The sequence below is a fragment of the Leguminivora glycinivorella genome, chromosome 10 (genome assembly GCF_023078275.1).
Source record: "Leguminivora glycinivorella isolate SPB_JAAS2020 chromosome 10, LegGlyc_1.1, whole genome shotgun sequence".
Lineage (NCBI taxonomy): Eukaryota > Metazoa > Arthropoda > Insecta > Lepidoptera > Tortricidae > Leguminivora > Leguminivora glycinivorella.
The window spans coordinates 6831602-6852720 of record NC_062980.1 but is presented as its reverse complement, the minus strand read 5'-3'; the positions used below and the strand labels follow the sequence as shown (position 1 = coordinate 6852720).

The following is a 21119-nucleotide window of genomic DNA, read 5'->3' as shown; positions in this document are numbered from 1 at the left end:
CTACCGTTTCTATAACTAAGGGCCACTTGCACCACCGAAAATGGAGGGTTTGACTCACCACTTTATATAGAGCTTTTGCCCGCAGCTTCGCTTGCGTTAGAAAGAGACAAAAAGTAACCTATGTCACTCTCCATCCCTTCAACTATCTCCACTTAAAAAATCACGTCAATTCGTGGCTCCATTTTGTCGTGAAAGACGGACAAACAAACAGACACACACACTTTCCCATTTAGTATGGATTTGACAGTTGACAGCCCACTAACCTTGAGTTAATCGGGTGATGCACGCCCTAATAGGCTTATATTTTTGTTAGGCAGCAAGTTTCTGCTTAAAATGTGTCATTATTACTTTGATCAGTAATTCGATAACGTACAAAAGAGACATGGCTTAGCTGCGTACATCTAGATTGATCCTAATATTTCAATATTGACAAATATAAATGTGTTCTTATCTTATTAAATATGTAGGGTAAACTACCGGTTAATTGACACTAAAACGACTAGTGAACATATTTCAAGAAAATACTATTCTACCATTGAACATAGGGGCGTTTACCCCTCTGTTTAGTCTCAAAGGTATTTAATTCGTGCCGTCTGATTAAGAATACATATTTGTGATATGCTGGAGGTTATAGGTACAATATATATCGTTTGAGCAGTTTTATATAATGTGGACTGTGAGTTGTATTATATCTTGATTTAAAATAAATGTATTGAAATATATTTGTTCAATTATTTATCTGTACATAAAATTCCAAGAAATTAATTAATTTCTGCACCAAGTTAAATAATTCCTAGTAATTGTATGAAATAAAAGATGTGGCTTGATAATTACATTTATTATGTAGGAACTTACAAAAAACTTAACAATTCAATCTTATTGTAAATATGTACAATGTCAGTGCATGGCACAGTAATCTAAATAGGTAATTATTGTACATTGTCTGTACAACGCATTTGTTATCATTTATCATAATCGGCAGTGGATAGCTTGCTTCGCTACACTTCATAAATAGAGAAATCATAACACATATTGGTACTCAAATATACAAGACTTTTAAATCAATTGAAAAATATGATAAATATCGTAATTAAATAATCAAAATACATCCATTGTTTCATATTCTATTTTAGTATAATAAGATTTTATAAATTTCGTAAACATTTAGAATCATTTAATTTCTTACTGTAAATTAAATTCCAATTTCTTTGATTACGTTGAACTTTGTATGTATAATCGACGGATTGATTAATTTAACTCATTAGTAGAACTGTTTCATTACTTCCCAGTACCCCAGTTTACATGCTGTACAAAAAATTTTTTTTGGGACAATTAAAGTAGCTATTTTTTTAACTCCATTAGGTTGTGACTAGTAGACATGAAAAACGGGCGCCATATTAAACAAATGCATCCCTTCGCGAACGGCCTCAGTTGAGTGCAATCTGTTACATTTAAAAGTTTGAAAATACCCTACTTGCCACAGAGCGCTTTCTAAATTAAGAATTGCCTGCATTCAACACTTAGCAAGTTTAGACCAGTCGAACCATATTCTGTGAGACTTTCTTATAACTGATGACTTGTAGGCTGTCGATTCTAAAATGTTCTGCTCTTACCTGAATATTTAGGAGTTTACATTTAATTGACTCTTATCTTAACACATTTTTGATCTTTATATTTAGTTAGCTGCTCTCTCAAGAAAACTTTTTTAAAACGAAAGATTTATTGTGAGCTGTTAACTCTTCTCTGGAAAATATATCTGATCTTCCTTGAGGCAGCATTTAGTTTGCTCTTCTATTTAAAATATTTCTGATCTCTGACTTTTCTGAATATAATGGGTTATATCTAGACGGCCTGGTCGCGGAAGGCGAGCGCGGTGATGGGTTTCTGGTGTCCGCAGTACTCGCGCTCCAGCGTGCCTTTCTCCAAGTCCCATAGACGCGCGTAGCTGTCCGAAGAACCTGAAAGAAATAACATTAGTTATAGTACATTACGATACAAGTGCGTAAAAAAGGAAGTTCGAAACGAGTGGCGATAAATTAAAACACGACCGAAGGGAGTGTTTTAAATCGACACGAGTTACGAATTTCCTTTTCGCACGTGTATCGTACGACGTTTTTCAGTACAGATGAGCCTCCGAAGTTTCGACCTGGCATATAATGAACCACTTCTCGAACTAGTGCGTAAAAAAACGACCATCTGTACTGAAAAATATATAAAAGTTTTGTGTGGAAATAAAATCATAAATAGGTGATATGGTAACTGAATCTAAACATCTTTTGTTTTTCTTTTCTAAAAATAATTACGAATTTGACAGTGTGATGCCCATTCTACAAATCTACATACAGGATGAACTAAAAAGGACCGTTCAAACTTTTCATTGTGACTTTTGAGGGCATAATGAACAACTTTTATTATGGGACCAATGCTGAAATCGCAAAAAAAAATTTGGCTGTTTCATACATTTCGACTGTCATGGTGCCGGTCATTTCTATGACAGCCAAATTTTTTTGAACGGTCCTTTTTATTTCACTCAGTATAAAGCTGAATCCGCCCTTGGACACAGGTCCGCCCAACACAACAGATTTGCAAGTGAGATAAGGTAAACAGCAAATGTCTTTCCTCCAGGCCCTCGACGAGGCAGAATGTACAAATCCTTTGCCTTTTATTTTCTCGGAAAAATTCGTAACGCTTGTTTGACTTTTACACAACAAACTCTGTTGCAAGGCAGCACTATGCAGCGCTAATGGCAAGCCAAAACTTGAGAAATATAGTGTTTGTATCTACACTCGGTCCTTCCCTTTCAGCTGAATATAAAAGCGGCAGTTACCAGTGAACAAGTATCGCTCGTCGTTACTGAAGGCGCAGTCCCACACCCAGCGTTGGGAGTCGTGGCGCAGTTCTCGTTGTAGGCCCCAATCACTAGTACGCCACACGCGCGCTGTGCAATCCCCGCTGGTCGTCACTAGCATCCTGAAAAAAGGGCGGTAAATTAAGCAATCATGAATAATGAATATTGTAGTCGCAATCGTAAGGTTCACCGGCTCAAGCAAGGCACTCATATAAAACACCATTTCTGCCATTCGTGCCAGTTCGACTGAACCTCAGAGGAAAAAATTCTATAGAGAGGACAAGCCGCGCGCGGCCTGGTCGCAGATGTAGGCCCATTGGGCCTACACCGCCGCCAGTTCGCCGTCCGCTGTCATCGAGTGTACACGCGCGCTGTTCACCGACGAAAAACGAGTTTTATCCAAAATGCCGAAGTGTGCAATAATAACTTGCAAACATCGCAGTCAGCGCCGGCCCGTACACTCGATCAGGGTAGAGCGAGTTTGAGTTTCGGCGCCCTTGGGAAGAAGTTTTATAACGCAGTTAAAAAAATCGCGAGCGTAGCGAGCGCGAATTTTTTTTTCATAGTAATGCCGTAATTTGAAGATTAACGCTGTACAGAATTTATGGATTTCATCATACAGAGTACGAAAGGGACAAGGGTTAAACTTTCTCAGTCGCACCCTAGTATAGTTACGTGGAGCTGAACGTGGATATCATGTACATAAAATAACAAACAAAATGGAATACTATTAATGGCCAAGTCAGGAAAGCAGATTTGAAATGAAAACGCGAGCGCTGCAAGCGCGGAATTTTTCCTAATAAGTAACGTTCTAAAGGCCTTTACCCACCATAGGGATTCATAATAAAACTAACTGTAAATAGAAACACGTGTAATGTATTAGTTAAACAAATGAATAAAGTGCTTTTTTATTTTTTGTATAACGTTCTAAAAGAGAACTGACATAAATAGTAAGCGCGAGCGAAGCGAGCGCGATTTTTTTTTTCTATTGACGCAATTTATTAAGACTCAACCCGGTCTTTAAAATATTTTGGGGTATTTTGACTTCACAAGGTGCCTATGTTCCCAACTTTTAGGCCTTATATTTCGCCCTCATTACTATTATTTTTATAATACTACGAGTTATAATTAAGATATTAACTGCGAACACGATCGTTACCGTCGGGATGCCCATTTCGGTATTTTGCCACAAGTGCCCTTCACTTACAAAATTGCGCCTCTCTGAGACGTTTTGCGCCTTTGGCTTTATGAGGAACTCCGCTTTGGACTATCGGATAGGGATAGACTCATATTTTTGCGTTTGGATAACGACGTAACTTTGTCGTTCGGCCGCACAACAATGTGATTCGTCAAGGGCTAGAATCCTCCTTTTACGGCGCCCTTTTGATTAATGGTATATGTTGGCAATGTGGTGCAACTTTCCACTTAATCTAAATTAAGATTTAAAATTAGGGATGTACCGACTATTGATTTGGCCGACTAGGCCGACTACCGACTAGTCGGCGGTTGGATGGCCGATTAGTCGGCCGACTAGTCGGCTAGTCGGCCAGAACATAAATTTCAACTAAAATCACCAACATTTTTAGTCATTCAATCGCAATTTTCATTATTTATACAGGCTCAAAGTTCTGTAAGAAAAAAATTTGAATGAATGAAACCGATAGTCCTAGGTTCGAATTTCAATGAGGGCCATTTATTTCTGTGATGATTAAAGATATTCGTTGTTTTGAATAAGAAAGGACTAACCAATAGGTACATAATACAAATATATCGGCTGTTAATTTATTTTCGTCCTGTTTATTATCACTTAGAAGGGGCCGACTAATCGGCCTTTTTTGCCGACTAGTCGCCGACTAATCGCCGACTACGAATGTGGCCGGATAGTCGGCTTTCCCGACTAGTCGGCGACTAGTCGGTACATCCCTATTTAAAATCTAGATTTTCAATAGCTGGATTCATTCCCGACTCCTCTCGTAATTTTGTGATATGTGCGCGCCCACGCAATGTATATTTTTTGTATGGAATTTTCCACATTCTCGATTTTGGCGCCCCCTTACCATGTGGCGCCTAGAGCGGCCGCTCCACTCGCTCTACCCTTAATCCGGCCCTGATCGCAGTGACCTGAATAATTTCCAAGCCGATAGGATAACATTTCATAGGTAAATACTACTTATTTCCTTTTATTTCACATAAAACACGAATTCAACGTAATACTCAGAGTTGTACCATGTAACCTTACGTTTGCTTGTGCTTTAAAACGTTAATCATACATTGCGGCTACACAAGGAACATATTGTAAACAGTGTAGTGTTTTGCGCCGCAATGAACGGTGTACAAAACGATTCACTCAGTGAGACATTTTTCTCGGAAACGAGGCGAGGCGTTCCCGCTATTTATCGTTGTGTGCGTGCGCGATCGCGCTCGCTTATCGTTCGCATGTTCACAACCATTGAAATGATGCGCGTGTATTGCGCAATAGGAGCGTCCAGCTACAAGTGTGTGTGGATTAGGTGTGTGCGTGCATTATCTTTACAATTACTGGTGCTTTGTGTGGGTTGCGCAGACCTTGCGACAGGCGTATTCTATACAAATCGCCCGGCATGACCTATCTCCCGAAATCTGTGGACTGAACGCTTGCGGCGCTCGAGTCAGTCGAGAGGAGGGCCAAGAGAATCATCAATGACGACGAGCTATCCAATTCTCGACTTCATAGTCTGGAGCATCGTCGGAAGGTTGCCAGCCATAGCTGGGCATTAACTCGTTAATCCGTTAATCGTTAATTGACGAAGTTAACATTTCGATTAACGGATTAACTTTTAAGTTAACTTGAAAAAATGTTAACGGACTCGTTAACTTCCGTTAAATTTCTCCGAGTCCGTTAATCGTTAATCGAGTAGGGCACAGGCGCCATCTTCGCTGCGAAAAACATGTTCTGAACGCTACTATAAAAGCCCGAAGTACGGCAAATCCTATGATTTGCCGGTAAATCCTAGGTTTTACCGATGTCGATTGCTAAAAGTCCGAAATATTACCTAAAAAAGTATTCTTCACGTGGATTTGCTTTTACTAACTTTGATTCGGTGAATTCTAAGCTTTACCATGGCGACTGTTGTAGTGATAGGGCAGCAAATTCGAGCCCTATTTACGACCACATTCGCTTCCCTAGCCTCCACCGCCCAAAGTGCCACAACAGTCCCGTCACCGCCAGCATCTCTCCTGACACAGCTCTTGGCAGTAGCTCAGGCGATCACTGCCTTCCACGTGCAGCCTAGAGTTCAATAGGCTAGCTGTACTTCGGCCTTTTACAGAAATATAATACGGTATAGTGGATACTGATGCAACTAAATATTTAAAGAAAAGTTCATTTTTTTTCACGTGTTAACGGATTAACGATTAACTTTAACTTACGTTAAATTTGTCGAAATGTATCGCTTTAACGATTAACGAAGTTAACTTTTTTAGTAACGGATTAGCGATTAACGAAGTAAACTATTTGATTAACGGTGCCCAGCTATGTTGCCAGCTTATTAGTCTTTTACAGGATACATTTCGGAGAGTGCGCTGAGGAACTGTACGACCTTGTTCCTCCGTCCCCATTTCACCATAGGACCACCAGACAATCGGCAATGCGGCATCGCTTCACGGTTAGTATTCCGAAAATATGCACTAAGCGTTTCGCTTCAACATTTCTTTTGTGAACCGCCGAGGAGTGGAATGCCCTGCCTGAGTCTGTGTTTCCGCATGAGTACAATCTATGTCTCTTTAAAGCAAGAATAAATAGGTATCTGATAGGTAAGCGTGCTCCACCGTAGACCGCATCATCACTTACCATCGGGTGTGATCGTGGTCAAATGTCTACCTATTCAAACAAAAAAAAACGCAATAGCCGCAGGACTAATTCTAATTGCGATTAGTCCGGTACACACTGACCGAGCAGCCTCGCGTACAAATTTGCAAAACGTCCGTGCTCATGCGCGCACGTTTGCCTCGTCCGAGCAAATTTGCTCGACAAGATGGCGGCCTTCCTTCAGCAGTTCAAAATAGTTCTGCACATATTCCCGTCGCACGAAATTCGTGGTTTTCGCATTTTCTTTTGAATAAAGATTAGAAAGAAAAGTAAACTGACCGAGGGCCGCCAGCTAATCGTTTCGGGCGAGGCAACGTGCGCGCAATGAGCGCGCTATTTTGAACTGCTGATGGAAGGCCGCCATCTTGCCGAGCAGCTCGGGCGAGGCAACGTGCGCGCAATGAGCGCGGACGTTTTGCTCGCGAGGCTGTCACTATAGTTACTCACGTGGAGTCGGGGCTGAAGCGGCAGCGCAGAATAAGCAGCTGACTGGAGTCAAGTAGCAGCTGCCCTTCTTGTTCCCGGCGATCTTGCTCCGGGTCAGTGACCTGCGTTACTATAGTTACTCACGTGAAGTCGGGGCTGAAGCGGCAGCTCAGAATAAGCAGCTGACTGGAGTCAAGAAGCAGCTGCCCTTGTTGTTCCCGGCGACCTTGCTCCGGGTCAGTGACCTGCGTTACTATAGTTACTCACGTGGAGTCGGGGCTGAAGCGGCAGCGCAGCGCGTACTTGTTGTGCGCGACGAGGTGCTTGCGCGGCACGGGCCGCGGCGGCGCGCCGCCCAGCGCCCACACGTAGCAGCTGCCCTTGTTGTTCACGGCGGCCATCATGCGCCCTTCCGGGTCGATCGCGATGTCTTGGATGGACGCTTCTGCTTCCGGTATCTAGAATAATAATCAAGTTATCACTTAAACACCAGTGCAGACGACCGTTTGGTTATGTTTATTGTGTACAGTGAGTAATCCGTTATCGTGAACCTTGTTGAAATGCAGTAGACGATAAACGTAAAACCTAACAGTAAGCTACGCGCGTCAGTCGAGTTCTATGGCAATAAAGCGTTTCGGAACGAATGTAAACAGAGTAGATGGCTAAACACATACAGAAACAATAACATTATGGCAACAATTGCATTCGACAGCATCCACTCCATGCGTACCCTTGGCAACGTCCGTCGAGATTGAGCTACGTGCGATTGAAAACTGAACCGGAACAAGGCCAGAATGGCCACTTAAGATAGGAAGCCGTCGTACGAGCTTCTGAAGTCTTTCTGCATCTCTGACACATGTGAGAATGGATTACTCATGCTAGACAGTCTTGGGTGCTCAGTTTATTTTCTTTTCATTTTTTAACCCCCGACGCAAAAACGACGGGTTATAGTTTGACGTATCTGTCTGTCTGTCTGTGGCATCGTAGCTCCCGAACGGATGAACCGATTTAGATTTAGTTTTTTTGTTTCAAAGCTGAGTGTTCCTAGCCATGTTTTATGAAAATCGGTCCACTATGTCGCGGTCGGGAGTATTTTAAAAATTTTAATTTTGTGGTTAGGTTATTGATGATATGCAGCTATCAATGGTACATACCAATTGTTCATTCTGGTCGGTGCGCAGGTCCCACACGTGTATGATGCCGCTCTGGTCGCCGACCATGATCTGCGTCTGGTCCGGGTGCATGATCACGGCGTTCACCGGTGCTGGCACTTGGAAGATCCGCTGGCATTGGAACTGCCGGCCCACTCTGCAAAGTTTGTTTTCTTAATGGGGTTGGAAGGCGATTTTGCAGGTGGCGCTATTACATCATGCCATTTTTATCATTCCATGTTTCTTTTGTACATCCGTCGGCCTCAACGTCGCAAACCATACATTTCATCTGACCAATCTGGTCTGTACCCAAATATAACGCGAACACATAGCTGGACATTAACTCGTTAATCCGTTAATCGTTAATTAACGAAGTTAACATTTTGATTAACGGATTCACTTTTAAGTTAACTTCAAAAAATGTTAACGGACTCGTTAACTTCCGTTAAATTTCTGCGAGCCCGTTAATTCAGCAGGGCACGCGCCATCTGCGCTGCGACAAACACATTCTGTACGCTACTATACTATAAAAGCCCGGAGTACGGTAAATCCTGGGTTTTACGGGTTTTACCGATGTTGTCAATCGCTAAAAGCCCGAAATATTACCTAAAGAAATATTGTTCACGTGGGTCCGCCGTTACCGTAACGTTGATTCGATGAATCCTAAGTTTTACCATGGCGACTATTCTAGTGACAGCTGGCAGCTGGGCAGCAAATTCGAGTTCAATTTACGACCACATTCACTTCTCTAGCCTCTGCCCCAAGTGCCCCAATACCACCGGCATCACGCTTCCGTCTGCTGTGATCTTGCGGCTCTCCTGACACACTCTCGGCAGTAGCTCGGCGATCAGTGCCTTCCACATGCAGCCTAGAGTTCAATATGCTTGCTGTACTTTGGCCTTTTACAGTAATATAATACATTGTATTATAGTGGATTACTGATACAACTAAACACCTACAGTAAAATTCAATTGTTTTCACGTTTTAACGGATTATCTGTTAACTTTAACTTACGTTAAATTTGTCGAAATGTATTGCTTTAACGATTAACAAAGTTAACTTTTTTAGTAACGGATTAGTGATTATCGAAGTTAACTATTTGATTAACGATGCCCTGCTATGTGCGTACAATATCTAAAAATATTGCAAATGTGTTATTTTGGTTTTACTGAGTAATGGTCCCTGTATTGAGACCTAGTGCCAATTTTATTCTTGACCTATTTATTTCTGCGCTTGCTTATTTTTACAAGTTTTAATGTTTATAATTTCACCTTATGTCCCAAATTTTAGCTGTGCAATCTTCACCACCTGTATACATCCATTTACCATCTTCCTGAAACAAAAAAAAACCTCAATCTCAATTATAAATATTATTATAGAAACATAGATGAGAAATTATAATCCTGTAGCTAGAGATGTGACTTATTCTTTATTAAATGTGAAATACTCATTTTGTATTAATATAGTTTAAATAGATTTCTATCACTTTACTTGTATCTCAATATGGAACTGGTAAATCTGTTTATTATTGCTGCACATGGATATGAGAGAAAGAGAATAATTTTTCTGAGCCTCTGTGACTTGCAATCGTACTTAAGGCACTGGTCCCACCACAAGCTTTCAGCTATAATAACAAACAGATAATCACTCCCGCGTAAATAAAAGAGACACGGCAATGTTTATATTTACCAATGAGGATCGAGTATTATAGAGACTTACTGTCAAAGTAAAATGTGTAATCACAGTGCCATCTCTTGACACAGGCTTAAAACTCTTGAACCTCAGTTTTGACAACTTGGCCCATATTCTTAGCTTGATATGTGTTAAAATGTCAAATATTAAATATTAAACCCCAAAGGTGTAATGCCATCTAGGCCACTGTTCCGTTTTCTCTATGGAACTGAGGTACATTTACACAATACACACACAACACAATAGAGCAAGAGAATAGTGCAAGCTTGGAACAAATTACCCTCTGAAGTTGTGAACTCTACCAGTGTTAATCAATTTAAAAATAGACTAGACAAACTATCTAAGAAGTGAAATCGTGCAAAGTGAACTATGATTTAGACGTACCAGCATCAGCTGCCTGTCTAAAACAAAATAATAAAATAAAATAAACATTTTTTTTCTTAGACTTTATCTGTCTATATGGAGTTATATATGTCTTTGTAGTTACTCACCCAGCGGTGAGCTATGAATATTGCCGTGTCTCTTTTATTTGCACAGGAGTGCTTATCTTTTGTTCGTTTTTATAGCCGATAGCTCATAGCTTACTAGATCGCCGTGGAACCAATGCCTAAGACATAAATGCTCTACAATCATAACAGTTTAAAACCTATAGAGCTTTATTTATAACCTATTCAAGTATTAAATTTATAACTTACTGAGAATCCAACTCTAGAAACATTCTTGCTAACACCCTCGTAGTTCATGACAGGGTCTGGGTTGGTGCTAGCGAGGTCATACATGCGTATGTGTTGGTACCCACATGCGGCCACCATCTGCCCATCAGGTCTTATTTCTAGGCCATTTATTTGCTGCAAACAAATACATTTATTAATTTAGATACAAGAATGGCTTACCCATGTATTTATAGTAAATATGTACCAAACTTGGCCAGGCCAACCATGGGCCAGGGCTACAACGAGAGGCCATACCAAAAGTCTCAAAAAGTTGTATTTCTTTATTTTTCTCTTCTGTTGTAGGTAAACAAACTCGCAAGTAAGAAGGGACAAGATTATAGGTTGTAATTAAATACCGAGTCCGGATGTTGCATGGTCCGCAAGCAAACGCCACTGTGGGCCTGCCATAGCTTGATGGTGTGGTCGTAGCCGCCCGTCACCAGCACCACTTGCGACGCACCCGCCGCCGCATCCCCCGACATCTTCAATCAACTATTTCTTGCCTATTAAGATTGAAACCATCAAAATATCTTCAACAATAAGTCAACAGAATATACACAATGTCAATAATTTGTCCAGAATCAACGTAAATTATTATTCATGCAAGGAAATATTAAATTTATTCTTCTAAAAAATATAAACACAGGCTCGACAAGCAGGGTATGCTGTCAAACTGACGTTTCAGATGTCATGATATGATTGTCATGTCCACCGGGTCCGTATCTAGGAACTGTCCCTCATTCATGTTTATTTATTTATTTTATTCTGTTTTCCTCTTGAAATACAGAATATCCTGAATATCAAATCTGCTTCCATTGTTACTAGTCTAGTCTGCAAGTTAGTTCCCAGTTTAGTATATTAGAATCTATGTACAATAAACCTAGAAGCAGAAAAGGTATCGATGGTACAGAAATATATCGATCGAATGAATCGAACTAGATGTGTCAGAAGCTGGCAACACTTATTCTATTCAACATGGCTGCTCTGCCCCATTTTTTTTATATATTCGATAATGGCTTTTGTAATTTGGTTCAAAATATAATTTAAATACCTCTAATAAACCTGAAATATTGATATGGATCAAAGTAAACATCCGGAATATAATGATTTGTCATATTTGTTGACGTGACTATTCTTACCTTTGTCTTTAATTTATAGCATTTTTGGGTATTGGAACTTTCTATTCGGCATTTTTCTATTACGAATCATAAAACACATCCTATAATTGGATTACGCATGAAAACAAATCGTTGTATTCCTACACGAGCCACCGCTCTCACGTAAAAATAATCAATAAGATAGCACGTGACTCGTAGTAATAATAATCAACCGAGGACGCGGTCACCATTTTGTTTCATCGGCTTGGCTTCATATAAATATCGGTGCATTATTATTATTACCAAGCTTTTTGTTAGTTTTGAGGGCATAATTATGCATGCCAATATATGCATGTTATGTACAGTCTACAGCAGATATTTTTACACAATACAGACGAGCTAATGTCTTCAAAATCTGTTTAAAATAAACTAGGCGTGTTAAGAGCTCGCAAGCACCGGTACGACATCTGTTGTATGAGTACTGTACAGAACCTGCATAGGGAAATTCAGTATTCGACCACGACCTTATTACGAAGAATACAAGATCGATTTCGTATATGGGTTCCCAAAGTCTGTTTACAAGCAATGAAAATGCCGCCAAATACCAGAATTAGGTTGACGAAGTAACTTGCAAACCTGTATTAAGGACTGCAAATTACCTCGCCAAATGTGAAAACCGGGTCAAGAACATGAAGAATGAAAAGACGAAATTGAAAAATAGAATTATTTTATATGAAATTACTTTATTGAACATGTAAAATCCGTATTGACATGAGGAATGCTAATTCTCATTTACAAAATAACACAAATGTAAAATTTGAGAGACAAATCACATCGAAAACCTACCTATTAACTAACTAAAATTACAACATACACATCATTTCCTAAATTATTTAAATTGCTCAGCATGGAGTCTAGCTCCATGCTTTCTGTTCTTAGCTTAAGTTTGGTACCATTATCAGCATTGAAATTTACAATGAGAAGAGGTAGGTTTTAATTAACAATAATCTGTCACATCCTTCCATGAAATAAGTCTCTAAATTTACTTTTCTGTTTTAAGATCTGACCAAAAACCACTTGTCCATGTATACTTATAATAAAGATTTACATTAACACTGAGTTATGGCGTAATATTGAAGCACAGCTACAGTCAGTATTACAAGTCAGTTTGGGTAAAACCAGTTGAGGTACATACAAGTAAAGGTGTCCAGTCACAGCGAACTTAACGAGGGAGGGCTAACTGTACAATTTCCCCAGTGTATACATGCTAACACTTAACATTATTTTTTTTTGTGAGGCTTAGACCTAAATTTGCCTTAGCCATTGGAGATTTTCCAAACTCTGCATTATGATGCACTATAATTAATCTAAAGTCAAGATAGAATGTCAATTAGATATATAACATGTTTTAAATTCATATGAACATAGAAAGACACAATACATGTCCTAATTTATAATCCAGACAAATAAAAATGCATGTGCATAATACAAATCAGTGATAACACAGATTTTGGAAAACAGTCCAGTTTTACTTTGTAATAAATTAAGTCCAAGTAAATTACTCATTATGAACAAGTCTTAGCGGCAGGGAGATCATTCGCTTTCCTCTTCCTCCTCATCATCGTCATCACCATCCTCCTCCTCGGACTCTTCCTTCTTCTTCTTTGTTTTCTATGAACAAAAACAGTTTGTTAAGCTTCACCTCAATACTATAATAACAAGTAAAAATTGAAGATTGAAAGGCATGAAATACTTACGGGTGCTGCCGCCTTTTTGCCGGCCTTCTTTCCTCGCTTTTGCGCCTTCTTGCCGCCACCCTCACCGCCGCCGCCGTTCGCGTTGTATGACTCTAGGTCCTTTGTGTACTGCTCCTTCGCCTTTGCCGCCTTCTCCTCCCACACCTGAATAGAAAAAGTATTATAAATAACGGAATATGTAATTAGGTAACAGAGACAAAGGAAAACTGTTAAAAGGTAAACTTACGCTCTTGTCCTTCATCCCCCGCCATATTTCTCCACCTTTCTTGGCGATTTCGGTGACTTTAAGTCCGGGGTTTTCGGACTTGATCTGTTCTCTGGCACTGTTGAGCCACAGCATATATGCTGACATAGGACGCTTCGGCTTGTCCGTCATTTTAACTTTTTTCCTGAGAATAAAAAAAATAAAATATTAAAAATCTGGCAAATAAGCTCATTTATGAAAGCCAACAGGTTAACCGGGCCATGCCTTCCACAAACCGAGCGGCGAAATACGCTGAGACTTCATACATGGCACAGTTAGGGCGTCGTTTTGGCGGGAAACGCTTATAGGGCTCATATTACTGAAATTACACTATTTCTATTGAAAGAAATCGCTTAATACGACTCAAAACAACAAAATGCACTATATCACTTAGCAATTTAATGTAGAAAACGGCTGAATCAGTTATCACCCATATAACGAGTTCACTGGCCTAAGCTTGGGTCGAACGAGCCATTTTGTTTTCACGTTTTATGTCGAAAGTACGCAATAACTGTATATGACATCATTACCAAATAATCTATTCACTATTAAACTATAACTTGTAGAAGAAGTGATTCGGACCTCCAATGGAAAAGATGAGAGAAATAAATTATTGAAAATGAGGCGTCCTCCGTACCCACGCGTACTAAGAAAGTATGGCGAAGCCTATAGCCATGTTTGAACGAGAATTCCAACGTGGAATGAAATCTAATTTTAAGAAACACGCAATAATTAACACTACTAAACACAGTAAAACACTTAACTTTGATTAGAAAAATAATCTAACTTACCTGATGGCAAAAATTTTGAAATGATTTTTGAACTGGTACACAACCAAACTGCAGACTGTAGAGAGCCAGAAGAAAATGTATGGAGCTCGAAGCAAAGTTCCCAGAGCAAGGCAGCTTGGGGGTCGGCTCGCGTCACTGTACAGCGCCATCTACGACGCCTGTGATTGGCTGACGAATTCAATGCTGCCAACTGTGCGCGCCCGACAGTTACATAGTGTACTACGTATATCCGTGATACACTTGCGAATGACATTTAAGGAATGTCGACCTTATTACATTTCGATAAGTCAGGAAGTTGTTCATCAAAATGTGTTTCATACATTTACTTCAGAAATTTTATTCTGCATTTTTGTTAGGAAAATAGCGGTATATTGGTCGAAAATCGAATGGAATCAGTGAAACTTGATACGATTTATTTTTTCCTTGACACTTTTCTAACAAAATTATTATTAGTACATCAAAAAGTGACCCAGTCCTTCGAGTATCCCTTTACCAGCATACTACCAAAATTAACTCGCGCCTCATTTTAAATGCCGCCAACGTTTATTATGAAAACATCAAAAGCGCGGCAAACGTTGTGAGAAAGAGATGCCAATAAAACATAGCGCTTGAATGGCAGATGCGTTTGTTTACGATTTGATATTTTGTAGGAACCACAAAATAGTTTTTATTTCTGCAGAAATAAGGGTGTTGTATTTGTCACATATTACTATGAATGTGTATGTAACCTAAAGTAGGTTACTCCAAGATACTGTGACTACGACGCATTATCGCCATGGATGTTATAAGAAAACCTTTATAATCTTACATCCGTATATTTACGGCTTTATCTTACGACTTAGCTCTTCGCCCGTGTATTGTACACAAAATTTTACAATAGGTCATAAGGCTGATATAGCCCTATGAAGGCACTTAAAGCATGAACTAATTTTTGCGCCCTAGTGTGGAAAAGTAAAGTAGGACCACACTATTACCATAAGCAAGCCATAAGTATGCACTGTAAAGTCAATTTGACTTTCCTAGTTTTCGAACTTGTATCGTAATATACTATTGCAGTCACAGAGAACTTGCAGTACTTAGGCTGCCTAATGTCCCACGGCCCTAGTACAGAAAAGAGCATTTTCTGTGTGTATACTGCGTAAGTCGAAGTCAAAAGTTAAAGGGCCACAGTTAAGTGTAATATTATAGGTTCCTAAAGTTAACATGCTGTTCTTGCCTTTTAAATAATTACTTGCCAATTACTTACACACTAATATGAGTAATATGCAATACCTACCTATAAGCGCGAGTTAGCTATCTAAATATATAAAAGAAGAAGCTGACTGACTGACTGACTGACTGACTGACTGACTGACTGACTGACATATCAACGCACAGCCGAAACCGCTGGTCCTAGAGATTTCAAATTTGGCACGTCGGTTCCTTATATAGTGTAGAGGAGCACTAAGAAAGGAATTTTCAAAATTCACCTCCTAAGGGGGTCAAATGGGGGTTCAAAGTTTGTATGGGGAAACAAGATTAGTTTGCCTATTTGTTTCGAAACTTCACAGGAAGATTCCTTAAGACATATGACTGAATACGTGTTTCAGGTTTTTTGAAAATTTAACCCCTAAAATGGTGAAAAGGGGGTGATAAAGTCAAAAAATCAATATGGGTATCTTTTTTATGGGTTATCGGGTCGCAGATCACGATAAATACAACGTTTTTAAAATCTAACGAGGCGGAAGTGAAATACCTTCTCCCCTGTTGTGGTGCAATGGGGTTTAAATATCAAAAAAATATATAAAAGAAGATATTGACTGACTGACTGACATATCAACGCACAGCCGAAACCGCTGGTCCTAGAGATGTCAAATTTGGCACGTAGGTTCCTTATATAGTGTAGAGGAGCACTAAGAAAGGATTTTTCAAAATTCGCCTCCTAAGGGGGTCAAATGAGGGTTCAAAGTTTGTATGGGGAAACAATGTTAGTTTCACTGTTTTATTCGAAACTTCACAGGAGGGATCCTAAAAACATATGACTAAAGACGTGTTTCAGGTTTTTTGAAAATTTAACCCCTAAAAGGGTGAAAAGGGGGTGATAAAGTCAAAAAACTAATATGGGTATCGTTTTTACGGTTTATTGGGTCGCTGATCACGATAAATACAACGTTTTTAAAATCTAACGAGGCGAAAGTGAAATACCTTCTCCCCTGTTGTAGTGTAGTTAAATATCAAAAAATATATAAAAGAAGAAACTGACTGACTGACTAACTGACATAATATATCAACACACAGCCGAAACCGCTGGTCCTAGAGATTTCAAAATTGGCACATAGGTTCCTTATATGGTGTAGAGGAGCACTAAGAAAGGAATTTTCAAAGTTCACCTCCTAGCATGATAATTTGACAGGGGCAAGGACAGGGACAGGGACAGGGACGGGGACGGGGACGGGGACGGGGACGGGATAGGGTTAGGGTTAGGGTTAGGGATAGGGATAGGGACAGGGACAGGGACAGGGACAGGGACAGGGACAGAGACAGGGACAGGGACAGGGACAGGGACAGGGACAGGGACAGGGACAGGGACAGGGACAGGGACAGGGACAGGGACAGGGACAGGGATAGGGATAGGGATAGGGATAGGGATAGGATAGGGATAGGGATAGGGATAGGGATAGGGATAGGGATAGGGATAGGGATAGGGATAGGGATAGGGATAGGGATAGGGATAGGGATAGAGGGATAGGGATAGGGATAGGGATAGGGATAGGGATAGGGTTAGGGTTAGGGTTAGGGATAGGGGACGGGGACGGGGACGGGGATAGGGATAGGGTAGGGATAGGGGAGGGACGGGGACAGGGACGGGACGGGACGGGGACGGGGACGGGGACAAGGATAGAGATAGGGACGGGGATAAGAATAGGGATTGGGATCGGAATAATCGGTCGGCAATCGATATCTAGGCAGTGTAAAATGCAGGTGGCTCAGTGGGAAGGGATTAGTAAGTAGGCATCGGCGAGTATCCGGCATCCGTAATAACTATTACATTCAATGTGCTGTAAGAAGATCGTTGTTTGCTTGCCTTTTATATGTTTACGTTTGCAATATGTATAAGCAAAATGGAAAAAATTGTAAGCGATAATGCAAGGAAGTACTTTTTACCCTACCGACCATAGCGTCGAGATACTGGCTATGTGGGTTGTATGAAGTTTCCCCAGTATAAATATTTATATAGGTAAAATACATATATATTCGTACCTACTACCTACGCTGTGGTCGCTGTGTAACAATTCTACAATCATTGCAAGAATTTCTTTTAAAACAATAGTAATATGTGTAAGGTACAGTCAACCAAAAAAGTGCTTTACCACTTTTCGATCAATAGAGTCGAAAAGTGGGATACCACTTTCTTGGCTGACCGTACAGCAAATAGATCAGTTACAATGGCCCCCCAGTCGAAAATTGCCCCGCTTTACCTTAATCGAAATAATCGCGGACAGATGTACCTACAAAGAAATCTACGGATCCAAATGAAAATCTTATTTTTTGTAAACGTTTCAATAAGAATACTTTTATTACGCGGGCGAAGCCGCGGGTAAAAGCTAGTAATACATATAAAGAGCGTACACCCATCATAAAGGCCAGCAACGCACCTCCAACAATTCTGGTACTGTTTCGGGTATCCATGAACGGAGGTGATCGCTTACCTTCAGGCGACCTGTCTGTCTGCTCGTTTGCCTCGTCCTATCTCATAAAAAAAAAAAGCTCCTTTACAATAGCTATGCTGCTCTATAAATAGGCTTGTCTGTTTGTCTGTCTGTCCGTCCGTCTGTCTGTCTGCCTGTCTGTCTGTCTGTTTGTGTGTGTGTCTGTCTGTGGCACTGTAGCTCCCGAACGGGTGAACCGATTTCGATTCAGTTTTTTTTGTTTGAAAGCTGAAGTTAGTCGGGAGTGTTCTTTTAAGCCATGTTTCATGAAAATCGGTCCACTATGTCGCGGTCGGGGGTTTTTTCAAAATTTTAATTTTGTGGTCTCTATATCAGTAGCTACAGTCAAAGAGCATTGAATCACTACGGCTACAATTCATTTTCAAACTTATTAGACCTCATTAAAGTCATAAATAATCTTTTTGATTTTTGTAATCTTGCCGATCAACTCGGTCGAGTCACTTGTTTTTAACCCCCGACGCCAAAACGACGGGGTGTTATATGTTTGACGTGTCTGTCTGTCTGTGTATGTGTCTGTCTGTGGCATCGTAGCTCCCAAACGGATGAACAGATTTAGATTTAGTTTTTTTTTATTTGAAAGCTGAGTTAGTCGGGAGTGTTCTTAGTCATGTTTCATGAAAATCGGTCCACTATGTCGCGGTGGTCGGGGGTTTTTTCAAAATTTTAATTTTGTTGTTAGGTTATACTCACTGAAAATGTAAGCGACATAACTTGTATAATATACCTAGTCTAGTACAGTGGAATTGAATTGAAACGAGGTGTTAAGTTTACTCGGTAAACACCGCCTATGGGATAAATCCGGACACATGAACATTGCACGATTTAATTTACTCTCGATCGGACAAACACGAGCACGTGTAAAGCTAGGAACATACTACGCGGACGTCCGTCGTAAAACGACCGCGACCGCGACCTATCAGTGTGCACGGAACAACCCATACAACCATTTCAGTCGCAAAATCTTCAAATCAGTAACTAACTGTCAAATATGACATAACGCGTGGTAACGTCGTGCAAACAATGCGACCGTATTGATACAATAACAAAATGTAGTCGTCGTGTGCACACGTTACGGTAACAAAATGTGTACGAATTTGTGGCTGTCAATGTCACTGTCAGAATGACTTTTAACGACACTTTATTAGTCGACGTTTGCACACATAACGGTAACAACATGTGGACGAATTTGTGGCTGTCATTGTCACTGTCAGAACGGTTTCTGACAGTGACATTGACAGAATTTGTACACACATGTGTAGGTCTGATTACCGAACTGCTCCTAAACCACTGTATCCGCAAATGACAATCTGAAATACGAAGGTTTCTCAAACTGTCTTGTGAAGTTGTGGACTGGTTGCTTTGAATCATTTAAATATAAGCGAATTAAATAATAATAAACGACGACGACCAAATAGCACTCTCCGACATTTTATAGAAATGTGGGAAAGTTAAGAAAAGTGCAGAATGATTTATTTATTTATTTATTTATTTATTTAATCAAAAAAGTAACACAGCATTACAGTTTACACTAAGGCACTGTGAAACTACAAAATACAAAACAAGACATAAACGATAAATATTACAAAAAAGAATACAAATTAAACATTAGGTTTGGGCGACGACGTAACAGCGTGGCTCCGTTGCGTCGTCTGACTCGGTGTAGGATTCGGCAGGTTGCCCCGGAACCGCCGAAATACCACACCCTTCGGCCAGAAGTCTGCGCACGCGATGGTGTCCTGCAGCGTGCGCGGCACGCGCACAACAAATGAAGTGAAGTGCACGTAGTGGCGCGACTGCAGCTGTTGCACCCTCAGCGTATAGCCAGTCTTCCGGCGAACGTACTCCACCACCTCATCAGCCCCTGCGGAGTAATGCAAGCGCGACACGTAGAGCGCTTTACTCGGTGTAGCAACTCGCAGACCAGAAGTAATCGGCTCCGCGGTACCAGACAGAGTCTTACGAGGCGCCCTACGCGCCTTGCTCTTCCTAATGATAATACAAATAGATAGTTACTTAATGTATTAAATATATAATTTTTAATTCTTATTGATAAAAATGAAGTGTAGTGTTGCTTTACACAATAAAAGTAGGAATCAAATGAAATAGAGTATTTACTGTGATATTAATGGAATTTCTGTTGCGCAATGATAGTTTTTTCAGTACAGATGCTGCTTTTTTTAACGCAGTAGTGCGAGCAAATCAAGCAATGATTCATTTCTTGTCTGGTCGAAACTCTTAGCTTAGATTTAGGTACTGAAAATCGTCGTACGATACACGTGCGAAAAGGACATTCACAACTCGTGTCGATTTAAAACACTCCCTTCGTTCGTTTATTAATTTATCGCTACTCGTATCGATTTTCCTCTTTTCCACACTCGTATCTACAAGTATTTTGTTTGGGTTACAAAAAAAACACATTATTTACTCTACTACTACTACGTTTTATTTATGTCTCTTTAACATTACAAATTTGTAGATCTATACAAAAATCTTGACAAAAGAAGTACAGATCGCTGAAATTAATGTTGATAGTAATACTAATGACGACTACTTCAACAAGTGTCAATTGTGAAATGCCGCAAAATACTAGTTGCTCTATAGAAGTCCATAATAATATGATCCCCGATCCTTTACAACCCAACAGCTCGGTACGCACGTTACAATTTTTTTTAAATCTTCTTTAGTGAGGGCAACTGAGTACGACGGCATATTTAATTGTTTATAAAGTTTGAGGATACCTGGAAAAAATTAATACAAGAAGCCATTTTGAAAATATAATAAATATTCACTGCTTTCGGTCACGCGTGTACGCTGCGACCATTTTGCGACCGTTTGTCGACCGT

At 40.1% G+C, this 21119-nt stretch overlaps 2 protein-coding genes across 2 annotated transcripts; both read right to left on the bottom strand.

Moving 5' to 3' along the window:
* Nucleotides 1-583: 583 nt before the first annotated feature.
* On the bottom strand, nt 584-11354 carry LOC125230290 (target of rapamycin complex subunit lst8). The gene is made up of 7 exons (XM_048135407.1): nt 11034-11354; nt 10660-10812; nt 9544-9605; nt 8276-8429; nt 7389-7579; nt 2828-2970; nt 584-1958 (listed from the first exon to the last, which is right to left on the bottom strand). Exons 1-7 carry the CDS (start codon nt 11157-11159, stop codon nt 1843-1845), a joined length of 945 nt encoding a protein of 314 aa, XP_047991364.1. The 5' UTR covers nt 11160-11354; the 3' UTR covers nt 584-1842.
* A 1143-nt stretch (nt 11355-12497) lies between these two features.
* On the bottom strand, nt 12498-14721 carry LOC125230219 (high mobility group protein D-like). The gene is made up of 4 exons (XM_048135309.1): nt 14567-14721; nt 13758-13920; nt 13532-13675; nt 12498-13445 (listed from the first exon to the last, which is right to left on the bottom strand). The coding sequence occupies exons 1-4, from the start codon at nt 14713-14715 to the stop codon at nt 13368-13370; spliced, it is 534 nt and encodes a 177-aa protein (XP_047991266.1). The 5' UTR covers nt 14716-14721; the 3' UTR covers nt 12498-13367.
* Nucleotides 14722-21119: the final 6398 nt, after the last annotated feature.

Coding starts and splice junctions, on each gene's coding strand:
- LOC125230290 (XM_048135407.1), bottom strand. CDS start 11,159: ATGTCGGGGGATGCGGCGGCGGGTGCGTCGCAAGTGGTGCTGGTGACG. Junction 10,813..11,033: donor CCATGCAACATCCGGACTCG/GTATTTAATTAC, acceptor ATTTGTTTGCAG/CAAATAAATGGCCTAGAAAT. Junction 2,971..7,388: donor CGCTTCAGCCCCGACTCCAC/GTGAGTAACTAT, acceptor CCCTTTTTTCAG/GATGCTAGTGACGACCAGCG.
- LOC125230219 (XM_048135309.1), bottom strand. CDS start 14,715: ATGGCGCTGTACAGTGACGCGAGCCGACCCCCAAGCTGCCTTGCTCTG. Junction 13,921..14,566: donor TTCAAAATTTTTGCCATCAG/GTAAGTTAGATT, acceptor TTTTATTCTCAG/GAAAAAAGTTAAAATGACGG. Junction 13,676..13,757: donor GGGGGATGAAGGACAAGAGC/GTAAGTTTACCT, acceptor TTTTCTATTCAG/GTGTGGGAGGAGAAGGCGGC.